The sequence below is a fragment of the Madurella fahalii genome (assembly GCF_045866475.1).
Source record: "Madurella fahalii IFM 68171 DNA, scaffold_1, whole genome shotgun sequence".
NCBI classification, from domain to species: domain Eukaryota; kingdom Fungi; phylum Ascomycota; class Sordariomycetes; order Sordariales; genus Madurella; species Madurella fahalii.
In genome coordinates this window covers 2,295,301-2,307,569 of record NW_027263971.1, presented here as the reverse complement: position 1 = coordinate 2,307,569, position 12,269 = coordinate 2,295,301, and the positions used below count along the sequence as shown (strand labels likewise).

The 12,269-nt window shown below is 56.4% G+C and overlaps 3 protein-coding genes across 3 annotated transcripts; 2 read left to right on the top strand and 1 right to left on the bottom strand.

Moving 5' to 3' along the window:
- Positions 1-1,920: 1,920 nt before the first annotated feature.
- Positions 1,921-2,818, bottom strand: MFIFM68171_00706 (ADP-ribosylation factor-like protein 8B; the record flags this gene model as incomplete). The annotated part of the gene is made up of 4 exons (XM_071056128.1): positions 1,921-2,329; positions 2,493-2,512; positions 2,578-2,650; positions 2,769-2,818. 4 exons carry the CDS (start codon positions 2,816-2,818, stop codon positions 1,921-1,923), a joined length of 552 nt encoding a protein of 183 aa, XP_070912229.1.
- A 2,660-nt stretch (positions 2,819-5,478) lies between these two features.
- On the top strand, positions 5,479-9,238 carry ACR2 (DNA-directed RNA polymerase I subunit RPA2; the record flags this gene model as incomplete). Its single annotated transcript, XM_071056127.1, has 2 exons — positions 5,479-5,949; positions 6,005-9,238. The coding sequence occupies 2 exons, from the start codon at positions 5,479-5,481 to the stop codon at positions 9,236-9,238; spliced, it is 3,705 nt and encodes a 1,234-aa protein (XP_070912228.1).
- Positions 9,239-10,147: 909 nt separating this feature from the next.
- MFIFM68171_00704 (tyrosinase) lies at positions 10,148-12,219 on the top strand (the record flags this gene model as incomplete). The annotated part of the gene is made up of 4 exons (XM_071056126.1): positions 10,148-10,436; positions 10,493-10,623; positions 10,693-10,959; positions 11,014-12,219. 4 exons carry the CDS (start codon positions 10,148-10,150, stop codon positions 12,217-12,219), a joined length of 1,893 nt encoding a protein of 630 aa, XP_070912227.1.
- Positions 12,220-12,269: the final 50 nt, after the last annotated feature.

Sequence of the window (12,269 nt, the reverse complement as noted above, 5' to 3'; positions counted from 1 at the left end):
GCAGGATCATCGATAACGGACCGTCAATTCCAAGAAAACCCATTTCGAGCCAATATCTCAACGACCAGCATCCCCCGGTGTCTACGATCCCCAGCACCGAGGCAACGCGAGGCAACCAGCATCTATCGCAAGGGAAGCATATGGTGAAAACATTCCTATCAAACCCGCCAACCTTCCAAACTGGTGAAGGAATACAACTACGGAAATGAAGGATACGCTGTACCTTTGGGGCAACCACACCTTGTCTCCAAACTGGAGGGATGGATGGCAGGCACAGCACCCTTGCGTTATCATCACATAGCACCGCGGGTAGTGTATTATCGATGCAATACCCCACCAGAGTTCCATAATCAGCCTTCGGATTCCCTTACAGCCCCCAGGGACAAGGGAGCGATTACACTTGAGCTTTGTTTCGGCCGACTGCAGCAGGCAGGCCCTGCCGGCTGGTGATCCCGGATGATGGTGATACTGATGAGCGGCTGCAACCCAATGACATGACCTCCCATAGACGCGCTCAGCTCCCCTCGCGCAGCGGAAAGGGCTGCCATCCTCTTCCCATGCAAAGGCTAAAAATTCATCAAGCAGATGTGAAGACTAACGCATGCGCGAACACGTCAGGCATACCTTATACGGGAACACCCCTCCCCCTTTCCGAAATACTCGCCAGCCACTGAGAAGAGAGCTTCCAAGACGGGAAAGCGGGCTTAATACAGGCCGGGTTCAACTGACGGGCGAGGGAGAAGATGTGCTATGTAAGAGTGGAAGCGCCCTTATTTAAGCACAAGTTGAAACCGGAGGGGACGCCTTCATCCACTCCCGTCATCCATCCACTTACTTTACTTGCCCTGCCCCTCCGGCGCCGGGGCCTGTCTTGGTCTTGGATGATGGATTCCCCGAACAACAAGCAGCCAATGATACCCTCACACGTCAATAGGCCGAAAAATGGTCCGTGTGTAAGTCCCTTTTACTTCACATTCATTCCTCTCCCTCCTTCGAGAAACTTTGCTCTCTTCTTCCACAAATCGATGATTTCCTTTATCTCATTCTGTCAACAGCGGTCTATCTTTCCTTTTCTTTTCGTCTCCTGTCCTTTGGAAACCTGCGCAAAGTTGCGCCGTAACCGCCACCGCCCCAAGCGCTCGAGCACCCACCACCAACCCACCGACGCGCTGTCAGGCAGGCTTGGCGCCCCGCGGGTCCTCGAGCACTTCGGGCGAAAAAGCGCACGCGAATAGACACGGTTCTAGTCTAGGTGTCCAAGCTGAGAGATCCGTCTCATTCACTCATACTTCCACACGGGGATATCTTATCATCGTTGTCGTCAAAACAAGTATTAGTCTGGGGTTCTGAAATCTCCGAGATACAAGAAACAAATTGGCCATACACCATCATCCCAAAAGGCATCATATCCCAAATAACCCCAGGCCAGATCCCACAATTCCCGAAAGATCTCTCTTGCTCCCTTTGCTGCTGCAAGTGGCAAGCGCCACTTGTAGATGTTGCTAATCATGCCCCGGCCTTGCGGCTCCAAGTCTGAGCCCGTCTAAGCGCCGGAAAGTTGTCTGTGTCTCGCATTCAAGAACTGGTTATTTTTTTGCTGATCGAAGAACGGAATGAAAAATCGTCAGCTTGTTGAGGAAAAGCTGACAGCACCCCGGACTTCCAACGCCGTCGGCATGAGAAAAAGAAAAGAACGGGTTAACGTTGGGAAGATATGGTCGTCGCCGGCCGATAAACCGAATGTCTTTACCCCAAGGACCGCACCGTTCCACACTAAACAAAGGGAAAAACTGAGCAAGAAGAGCCAAAATTGAGATTGCATTGCAAACGAGCCGAACCCAACGTCCGAACAATGCGGCCGACCCTCGCCGAAAGTGGGTATCCCAGAAAGACGCGCGACAGCTCACAGGCGAAGACGGCTCACCTGTTGGCGAACTTCATCAGCCATTGAAGGACGGCCTCAAGATTTGTCTCCTCCTTCGCCGAGATGCCATAGCACGACACTTCGCGGTGCGCGATGTTCTTCAGGTCCATCGCATCGATCAGCTCATCTACCGTGAGCTTGTTGGGAAGGTCCGACTTGTTTCCGAGCACGAGCAACGGGATGCCGTCGAGGGTTGGGTGACTCATTAGCGAGTGCAACTCTTCGCGGGCCACGGGAAGAAGGTTCAGATCGGCAATATCGACGATAAAGACGATGGCGTTAACGTTGCGGCAATATCTCTCCCACATTGGTCGGAAGCGGGGCTGACCCCCCAAGTCCCAGCACTTGAGCGTCACATGCCCCCGTTGCACCCGCTTCATGTTAAAGCCAACCGTGGGTATCGAGCTGCAAGAGGAGGTCAGCCGGAGGCCAGCAATCAGGAAGGTGCAAAGCGACTGGTTTCAGCGGAATGGGGAGGGCTTAAAAAAAGAAGAAAAAAAAAAGAAAAAAAGAAAAAGAAAAAGAAAAAAAAAAGATGGGCAGTGGTCGGTCAGGTTTAGTTGCTTACTCGATAGCGAATTCTCCGCCCTTTTGATGGGAAACTGGCGTCAGTACTGCGGTTCATTTCGACGAGAGCTCTGCTGTTTACTCACCGAGAGTACACGAAGAAGGGAGGTTTTGCCGGCATTCTGCAGTCCGATCATGGTCACATCCATCTCGGTTGCCCTACGCCGGATTAGCCCGGGTCTTAGCTGTCGCGGCGGTGTCGGCGCTGGTGAGATGCGGCCCGGCAGTGCCCCGCAGCTCGGGGGAGCGGGGGGATGCATGGATGGAGCGAACTCACCAAAAGGTCCGTAACAACCAGTCATACACTCGCCTGAATAGCCCCGCCATGGTTATGGAAGGCCGCGCCGTTACGTGGAGGAAGGGAAGAAGGTTGGACGACGTTGGGGTTCAAGTCAGGGCTGGCGCCAGGAAACAAAAAGTAGCGCAGGTGCTTGCTTTTTCGGCGGCAGACGTTGAGACCAAGATAATGGGTGATGACAGATCTCAGCGGGGCCAGTTTAAATATTCAGCGCTCAGACTCCCAAGAGGCGCAAAAGCTAGGTAGGAATAAAATGTCTCGTATGACCCAAGCTCGTCAGGGTTCTGCAATCTCGCGAGCAGACAGGAGCCAGAGTGAGATCGATTTTGTGATCGGTGTGAAGCAGACGCGGGGCGGCGCGGCAGAGAGAGCGATTAGGCCCACCAAGCAAGATGCCGCCAAGGAGCACAAGTCTTTGCTGCCGTTGTGCAAGTCAAGTTTGTGGTCCGTGCCTCAAGGTGCGAAAGGATGGTGATGATGTTGAGCGAGAGCGGCTAAGACCAGAGTTTCATTCGTTTGCGCTGCCGGAGTGTGGAGCAGCTAGACAACGAGGAACGATGGCAGGGCGAGACGATCTTTTTGTGATCATGGGCAAAGGCGGCGGCTCAGATGGCTCCGGGTTGCAGTCACTGTCGGTTCTGAGACCTTTGGGGCCAAGCGGCGCGGGCGGCTGCGGCTGCGACAGACGACACACGACAGACGACAGGGGATGGCGTCAAGCGTCAGTAGCCGTCAAGGTGAGGTAGGAGCAAAGAGATGTTCCCAAGAGGGTAGTATCGCGCATGAAACAAAAGGCGAGAGTGAGGGAAGCAGGAATAGGACGGGGCGAGGCTCAGCGTGCCTGGAACTGCAAGGAGGCTGCGGGAGGTTGCCGCTGTGGATGCTGCAGGGACGTGGGACTTTTAGGCGGTGGCCGAGCCGATCTGAGATGGGACGTCGGTGTTGATGGGGATAGGGATGTTTGTTGCTGCTTTGCTTCTGCTGGGGCCCTGTGGGGTCACAGCGCGGGCTGGTTTAGTCGGTCGAGATCTCTGCCCTGTCAGCCGATGGAGCGACTGTTGCTCTTCCGAACCGCTGAGGCAGGCTGCGTATGCCAAAACCCTCAGTGCACCGGACGTGTGTGCTACTTATCTGGAGGAAGCACAAACGTTTTGTGGTGGTTCCGGGATAGAACGATAGTGGTGCTTTTTGCAGAAGGCCAACCAACAGCGGGGTCAGAGAACCGAAGCGATTGGGTCCAGCCTCAAGGGTTCCCCACGCCGAGAAGCCAATGGCGGCAGCAGATTGCAACAGCACACAGCGCAGTACTTGTAGGGAGCAGGTTTATGACGCCTTTGGCGAATTATAGCATCGATGAAACCAACTTAGAAGCAAACGGTCTGGGCTGTCCGGGTGGCCCCAGCGGATACAGGCCGAACAGGATTATGGTGGAAATGTCAACCTGGGGTGCATACATGCACCTCTTGCCTTTTCCGGGCGAGAGGTTCCGATTTTTCCCCAGCTTTCATTCAGCACAGCTGGGAGACACAGGGGCGGGGACGAGTACAGGTTGGGCTTCACCTCTCGGCCCTGACAAACTGCACGTCGTCTTTTCGGAGCAACTCGATTCGAGCTGGTTGGTTGTCAGCGCCCCCGGCCGCGCTTTGGGGCTGGCACGATTTGGGTGTTGATTCCATTGGCGATTTCACTGGACAGGAACGGAGCAATGGCCAAACCCGCACAGGGCCCGCAGCCTGTGGCCGGCCGGCTTTGGGGGAGCTGCAACAGCAAGTGGAGCCCATGACAAGCATCGTGCAAGGGCGAAACCCCCAGAGCGGTGCGACACCGAAAGTTCGCCCGGCCAGACGGCGGCCCGGAGTCACACAAAATTTGGAAGATCACCACCAACAGGTGGATGGATTTTTGACCGCTATGGCAAACAAGACCGTTAGCACCGAGCTGAAGAGCTGCCAATGCACAATGCTGACACACATCTGGGTCTGTTGCTCGCGGGACCCTAGACCATTCCTTCATTGTCACGCTTTGTCGGCCGACCCCAGGCCTTACGGGGGAACCCATGCCATCAAGCTGAGCCATCCGGACGTTTCCCGAGCGTGTGACGAGGAATTTCGGTCGCATATGAGAATCGTCAGCCGGATTCCGCGTCTTCCTTTCCTTGTATCCTAGCTTCATCAAAGACGTTGCCGGGCTGGGCAAGCTTCAGAAGGCTCAGGGGTACGGACGCCTTCCCTCCTCGGTCAGAAAACTCCCAGGCGTTCTCTGCGCTGAGCACTGCAGCGCCAGGGAAACCAGAAAAAGACTTTCGCCGCTTCTGTCGTCGATGTCTTGGGACTTGAGCGGCGAAAATGCAAGGCATCTGCAAACGGGATCGCACAGTACCATCGTTGTGCGCCAAGTCCCGGCTGTTCCCAGAGACCCCACCGTGTAATGTGTCTTGGGTGGTAAGGTACCCACCGATAAGCGATAAGGAAGTGGGAGAGCAGAAAAAAAAATATCCAAGCAAACCAAACACAGAATTCCAGTATCCAGCGATATACATTTCCCGGCTTGCAGTTAGCGCAATTACAATTCCAGTAATGAACGGCTAAGGACTGTAACCGGATCGCAACGGAAGGCTGACGACAAATCTCAAGCCGACCGACCAGCAAAACATAGTATTTCGCATCGCGACCTGCAACGAAGAGTGAATATGGCCCCCGGACGCACCGATACTTCGTGGGATCACGAATACCACACAATTCGCCGCGAGAAGCTTTTCCGAAACCCTCCGACCGACCGAACGGCCTATCCTGCTCTCCAGCTAGCCGTCGATCCTCATATCGAGTCCTTCAATGCTCTTTTCCGAAACGATGGGAAGCCCAGCCTCCTTGACCACGCCCTTGCCGAGATCGGGACCAAGACGTTCCTCGACGGAGATGAGAGGGCAGCGCCCACGGGCAAAAACAAGCTTACGGTCCGGTACAAGAGCGTTACTCTTCAGAAATCCCAGGTTCCGCCGTCCAACAAGTTTGCCAAGAGACGCGAGATCTTCCCGGCCGAATGTAGGGAACGGCACGTCTCATATCGAGGCAAGCTCACGGCCGTTCTCGAGTACCGTGTCAACGATGGAGAGCCCCAGGAGTTTGTCCGAGAGCTCGGACAGATGCCCATCATGGTCAAGGTACGTTGCACACAGCTTGGCAGACGTGACCTCTCTGACGCTCCGTCCCGCCTAGTCCAACAAGTGCCACCTAGAGAACAACCCCCCAGCTCTCCTGGTGCAGAGGAAGGAAGAATCCGAGGAGCTTGGTGGGTACTTTATTGTGAATGGCATCGAAAAGATTATTCGCTTGCTGCTGGTCAATCGAAGGAACTTCCCGTTGGCCATTAACCGCCCGAGTTTCACAAATCGAGGTCCTTCATATACGCCGCACGGTATCATAGTACGATCGGTCCGGCCAGACGAGACCTCACAGACGAATGTGCTTCATTACCTAAGCGACGGAAATGTCACATTCAGATTCTCTTGGAGGAAGAACGAGTATCTCATACCCGTCATGATGATCCTCAAGGCGCTTGTCGAGACGAATGACCGCGAGATTTTTGAGGGTTTGGTAGGCCCGCCTAACTCGAAGGGCATCGAGAATACCTTCCTGACGGACCGGGTCGAACTGCTTCTCCGCACCTACAAGACGTACGGCCTCTACACCAAGGCGCAGACCCGGGCCTACCTAGGAGAGAAATTCCGGGTTGTGCTTGGAGTACCCGACACCATGTCAGACTATGAAGTCGGTACGGAGTTTCTCCGCAAGATTGTCCTTGTGCACCTGGGCTCTATGGACGTCACCGAGGAACAGGATCTGGACAAGTTTAAGATGCTGCTCTTCATGTGCCGGAAGCTCTACGCCCTCGTGGCCGGAGACTGTGCCGTCGACAACCCCGATGCGGTTCAGAACCAGGAAATTCTGCTGGGCGGCTTCCTATACGCCCAGGTCTTGAAGGAACGGCTGGAAGAGTTGCTGTCCGTGTCGCTCAGGGCCGCCTTGCGTGATTACTTGAGGAGAAACCCGACCGTGTCGTTTACGTCTGCCACTTTTGCAAAGGACTTCCCCATCGCCATCTTCCGGAGGACAAACGAGAATATTGGCAATGCGCTCGAGTATTTCCTGTCGACGGGTAATCTGCAAAGCCCCTCGGGTCTTGACCTGCAACAAATGTCAGGTTTCACGGTTGTGGCCGAGAAACTCAACTTCTTGCGCTTTATCAGCCACTTCCGCATGGTCCATCGTGGCAGCTTCTTCGCCCAACTAAAAACAACGACCGTGAGAAAGCTGCTGCCAGAGTCCTGGGGCTTCCTGTGCCCTGTGCACACTCCCGATGGTTCGCCCTGTGGTTTGCTAAACCATTTAGCCCACAAGTGCAAGATCATGACGGATTCGATTGATACCTCGGCGGTCCCAGGCGTTGCCATGGAATTGGGAGTCAATGACTACTCCTCAGCCGCCACGAGCGAGAGTGTCGTGGTGATGCTCGATGGAAAGATCATCGGTTGGTGCACGCCCAAGCACTCCAGGGCTGTAGCCAATACATTACGGCACTGGAAGGCAGAAGGCGGCCATGGGATCCCGGTGCACCTGGAGATCGGCTACGTACCCCCTTCCAAAGGCGGGTCTTACCCGGGCATCTACATGGCTTCGCAGCCATCAAGGATGGTCCGCCCGGTGAAGTATCTTCCCCTAGGAAAGGAAGACTTTGTCGGCCCGCACGAGCAGCCCTACATGTCGATCGCTTGTACAGAGGGCGAAGTTATTCCCGGCGACTCGACGCACGTCGAATTCGACCCTACCAACATCCTTTCTATTCTGGCCAACATGACCCCCTTCTCCGACTTCAACCAGTCTCCCCGCAACATGTACCAATGTCAGATGGGTAAGCAAACGATGGGTACGCCGGGCACCGCACTTCGGCATCGGACAGACAATAAGATGTATCGTCTCCAGACGGGCCAGACGCCCATCGTCCGCGCGCCGCTGCACAATACATACGGCTTCGACAACTTCCCAAACGGCACGAATGCGGTGGTTGCTGTCATCTCCTATACGGGGTACGACATGGACGATGCGATGATCATCAACAAGTCAGCCCACGAGAGGGGTTTTGGCCATGGCACCATTTACAAGACCAAGAAGATCAGTCTCAAGGACGACACAAGGACACGCACGTCCAAGAGCATCGGCAAAATGTTCGGGTTCGCGCCCGGCAGCGCGATCCGGGCGTCGGACCGGGAAATGCTTGATGCCGATGGCCTGCCCTATGTGGGGCGGCTGGTCAGAGAGGGCGATATTCTCTGCGCGTGGCATACCGTCTCGGCCGATTACAGTGGGCAGCTGATCAACCGAGATGGCATCACGCACTGGGAGAGATATAAGGAGTCGGAAGACGCATTCATCGAGGAAGTGCGCGTTATTGGCAGTGACACGGGCAACGAGCCGCTTCAGACCATCTCGATCAAGCTACGCATTCCTCGATCTCCCGTCATTGGCGACAAGTTCTCGTCCCGCCACGGCCAGAAGGGTGTCTGCTCTCAAAAATGGCCGGCGGTTGACATGCCCTTCTCCGAGACGGGCATCCAGCCCGACGTCATTATCAACCCCCACGCCTTCCCGTCGCGCATGACAATTGGCATGTTTGTCGAGTCTCTGGCGGGCAAGGCCGGCGCTTTGCACGGGCTGGCGCAGGACTCGACGCCGTTCAAGTTTGACGAGGAGAACACGGCGGCCGACTATTTCGGACACCAGTTGGCAAAAGCGGGCTACAATTACCACGGCAACGAGCCGCTGTACTCGGGCATTACGGGCGAAGAATTCCATGCCGACATCTACATCGGCGTCGTCTACTACCAGAGGCTGAGACACATGGTCAACGACAAGTACCAAGTGCGTACCACAGGACCCGTGGTCCCAACGACCGGGCAGCCGATCAAGGGCCGCAAGAAGGGCGGTGGTATCCGTGTAGGAGAGATGGAGCGCGACGCCCTGCTGGCGCACGGGACAGCCTTTTTGCTCCAGGACAGACTTTTGAACTGTTCCGACTATTCGAAGTCGTGGATATGCCGAGACTGCGGGTCTTTCCTGGCGGTACAACCGACAGTGTCCCCGTTCATCGGGAAACGGAAGCAGATCGGCGCTGTCCGTTGCCGAAACTGCGCCCAGCGCCTCGACCAGATTGAAGATCTGGACCTCATGAAGTTGGACGGCGAAATTTGGGAGGACGGACAGGGCGTGCAGTGGATAGGAGGTGAGAACACTACCATGGTAGTTGTGCCCGGCGCTCTAAAGTTCCTCGACGTCGAGCTGGCAGCGATGGGCGTGAAGTTGAAGTATAGGGTGGACAGCAAGGATGCAGTTCGGAGAGGGCCCTTGAGGCCAGCGGCTCCAACAGCGCTGCTGCAGGGGACGGCCGCGGCGTGATGGAGTAGCATGAATTCTGCGAAGATGAATAGTCAACAAATTTTAAGAGTTCTTCTTTCATGTCTCGCGACGCAATGTTCCCGCCCCATCCACTCAATCCCAGACAACCTCCCAAGTCGAGCCATATCCGTTGTGGGGGACACGAGGGAAATGACATGCCCTGGATGGGACCGATCCTCGCACAAACATAATTTGTACATCATGCAACTGCCCGCTGCCCTGGTTACCCTTCGACTGGCTGGCTTCGTTTGATGTCGACCTCCTTCTACCGTTGAGAGCACGGCTGTTGACCCAACAACCGGGAGAAGGTACTTAGCAGTGTGTTTCGGGGCCGCAAACGGCGTTCCGAATTCCGACCAGGGGGTAATCGGTGCTTCCGCTGTTGGAGCCCGGAAGGCGTGATGCGAGGCGCCGCACCCTTGTCGAGGTATTATGGCCCGGGAGTGCCAACGTCTGCCCGCCCGGTTCAAGTGCGCCTTCCCGTGCGGCAGACAAGTCTTACGACCGTCGCCCGAGGGATGGCGGGTGCTCCTACTGGGCCCGGCGTCTATGGGCAGGAGGACTCCAAGTGGGTTGGGTCAAGCAGTTGTTTTCTCTACTCGCTTGCCTACCAGCCCGGCAGCTAACTTTGGAGACGTCCTTTATTTCCGCTCTCACGTTTGCACGCATCGTTCGATATCATATCTTCTCCAGCCAGCCGCTCGCCTCTTACTCACAGCTATCGATTCCCGCATTTGTTTCCGTCTGTGATATCCCGCAGACTTAGAAGTATACTTCTACCCGGCGCCTTTCACACCGGTTCAATTTCCCATGAGCCGCCGGTAACTAGAACGGGTCCATTGGTCATTAGATTTGGTACATCGTTCAACAGACCCAAGTCAGCTCGCTGGGAAGAGAGCCTCGGCTACGATGGGACGACTCCGGTTGTCCCTCGTCATCTCTCTCTCTTGCCTCGCGCAGAACCTCGTCCTCGGCCAGCTGACAGGCTACAACTATGGGCCCGAGGCCAACCTCCGAATCAGGCGCCAGCTTTCAGAACCCCCGAGGGAGGTGGTGAGGGAGAAGAACGACGTCCGTGTGCGCCAGGAGATCCGAGAACTCGAGCAGGACCGGGACGTGTGGACGCTCTACATCCTGGGACTGAGCATGATGCAGTTCACCGATATGTCGACGGAGACGTCGTGGTTCGGCATCGCAGGTCTGTGTCGCATGCCTTGTCAGCACGCTACATCCTTTCTGACTGGTGTGCTCCAGGGATACACGGCATGCCTCACCAACCATGGGGCGGCGTGGGTCCAACTCCTGGCAACGAAGACACCGGATATTGTACCCACAATTCGATTCTGTTCCCGACATGGCATCGCCCCTATGTGGCTCTGTACGAGGTACGACAAAACGAATCGCCCTCTACTGGTTATATGGCTCTTTCTCCATGTAGCTAACGCTCCCTGCAGCAAGTCTTGCAGAATCTGATGCTTATGATCGCGTCGTTTTGGCCACAGGGGAAGAGGGAGCGCTTCGAAGAGGCTGCCCGGAGGTTTCGTGTCCCGTACTGGGACTGGGCTGCCGTCCCGCCGACAGGTGAGAGCGTACTTCCCTGGAGCGTCGCAGCCAGCCCGTTTGTCTATATCACCGGCCCGAACGGGCGTCAGAGGATCTCCAACCCCCTTTTCAGTTACACTTTCTGGCCTCTCAGTTCCACGACGTTTAACGAGCCTCCAGTGAGTTGCACGCTTCCCATTCAAGGTTCGACTTATCTAACCAAGTGGATGCAGTGGAACCAATGGACTTTCACCGTCAGAGGTCCGACCAGCTTCGGCCCTGATGCCCAGTCCAACAACGCCCTGGTGGCGAACTACCTGGATGGGAACCGGGTGTCGCAAAGCCAACGGGTCTACAACTTGCTTGCTTACTATGGCAACTACACTTCAATGAGCGACGGTACGTGGAGCCCGCGGCTCCCCAACGGCTCATACGAATCTCTCGAGTCTCTGCACGACACGATACACCTTCTGTCCGGCGGTTTCGACGGCCACATGTCCTTCCCCACGTATGCTGCGTTCGACCCGTTGTTCTGGTTGCATCATTGCATGGTAGATCGTATTTTCGCCATCTGGCAGGCGCTCTATCCCGAGTCGTGGGTCACGCCACAGCCAGCGTTACGAGCTTCCTACACGACCAGCCTGGGCGAGCTTCAAGACGCCCGCACGGCGCTGACTCCGTTCTTCGCCGACGCCAACGGCACGTTCTGGACCTCTGACGGAGTCCGCGATCACACCAAGCTCGGATACACCTACTCCGAGCTCGCGAGCGGACCGGCCGCCGCCAGCGACGAGACGAGAGCCAGCGTCCGGCTCGCGGTCAACCGCCTCTACGGGACGGGCAATCCGGCGGGCCTCTTTCTACAGAGCGTCGACGCGCAGGAGAGCAAGGCGCGCCGGTCGTCGGCAGATGCCGGCGCGAGAATGACCCGCGTCCCCGTCGCTGTCAGCGAGAAGATATTCCGGGGCGGTGACCACTACCACGAGTGGAACGCCAACATCCGCGTCGAGAAAAATGCCTGTGACGGCCCCTTTGCGATCCACATCTTCTTGGGCTGCCCCCCGAGCGATACCCGCGACTGGATGTCGTCCCCCGCGCATGTCGGCACCATGGGCGTGTGGACTGCTGGCGGTCAGGGGGTGGGTACGACGAGGCTGCAGACGACGGATGGCCTGCTGGTTGCGGGGACCGTGCCGCTCACCGCCGCGCTGATACAGAAGGTTGTCGAGGGGGAGCTAGAGAGTCTGGAGCCCGAGGATGTGGAATGCTATTTGAAGATCAGGCTTGAGAAGAGGGTGATGGGGTTTGCGGGACAGGTGTGGGATGCCAATCAGGTGAGAGGACTGAGGATTCAGATTGCTAGCTCGGTGGTGAAGGCCCCGCCTTGTGAGGAGCAGTTACCTGCGAGAGGACGCACGACGGTACATTTTGATGTATGATGAGGCGGTCCTCAGGGGCCGTGGTGGTACTTAGGGGGGTTCGGGGGTGA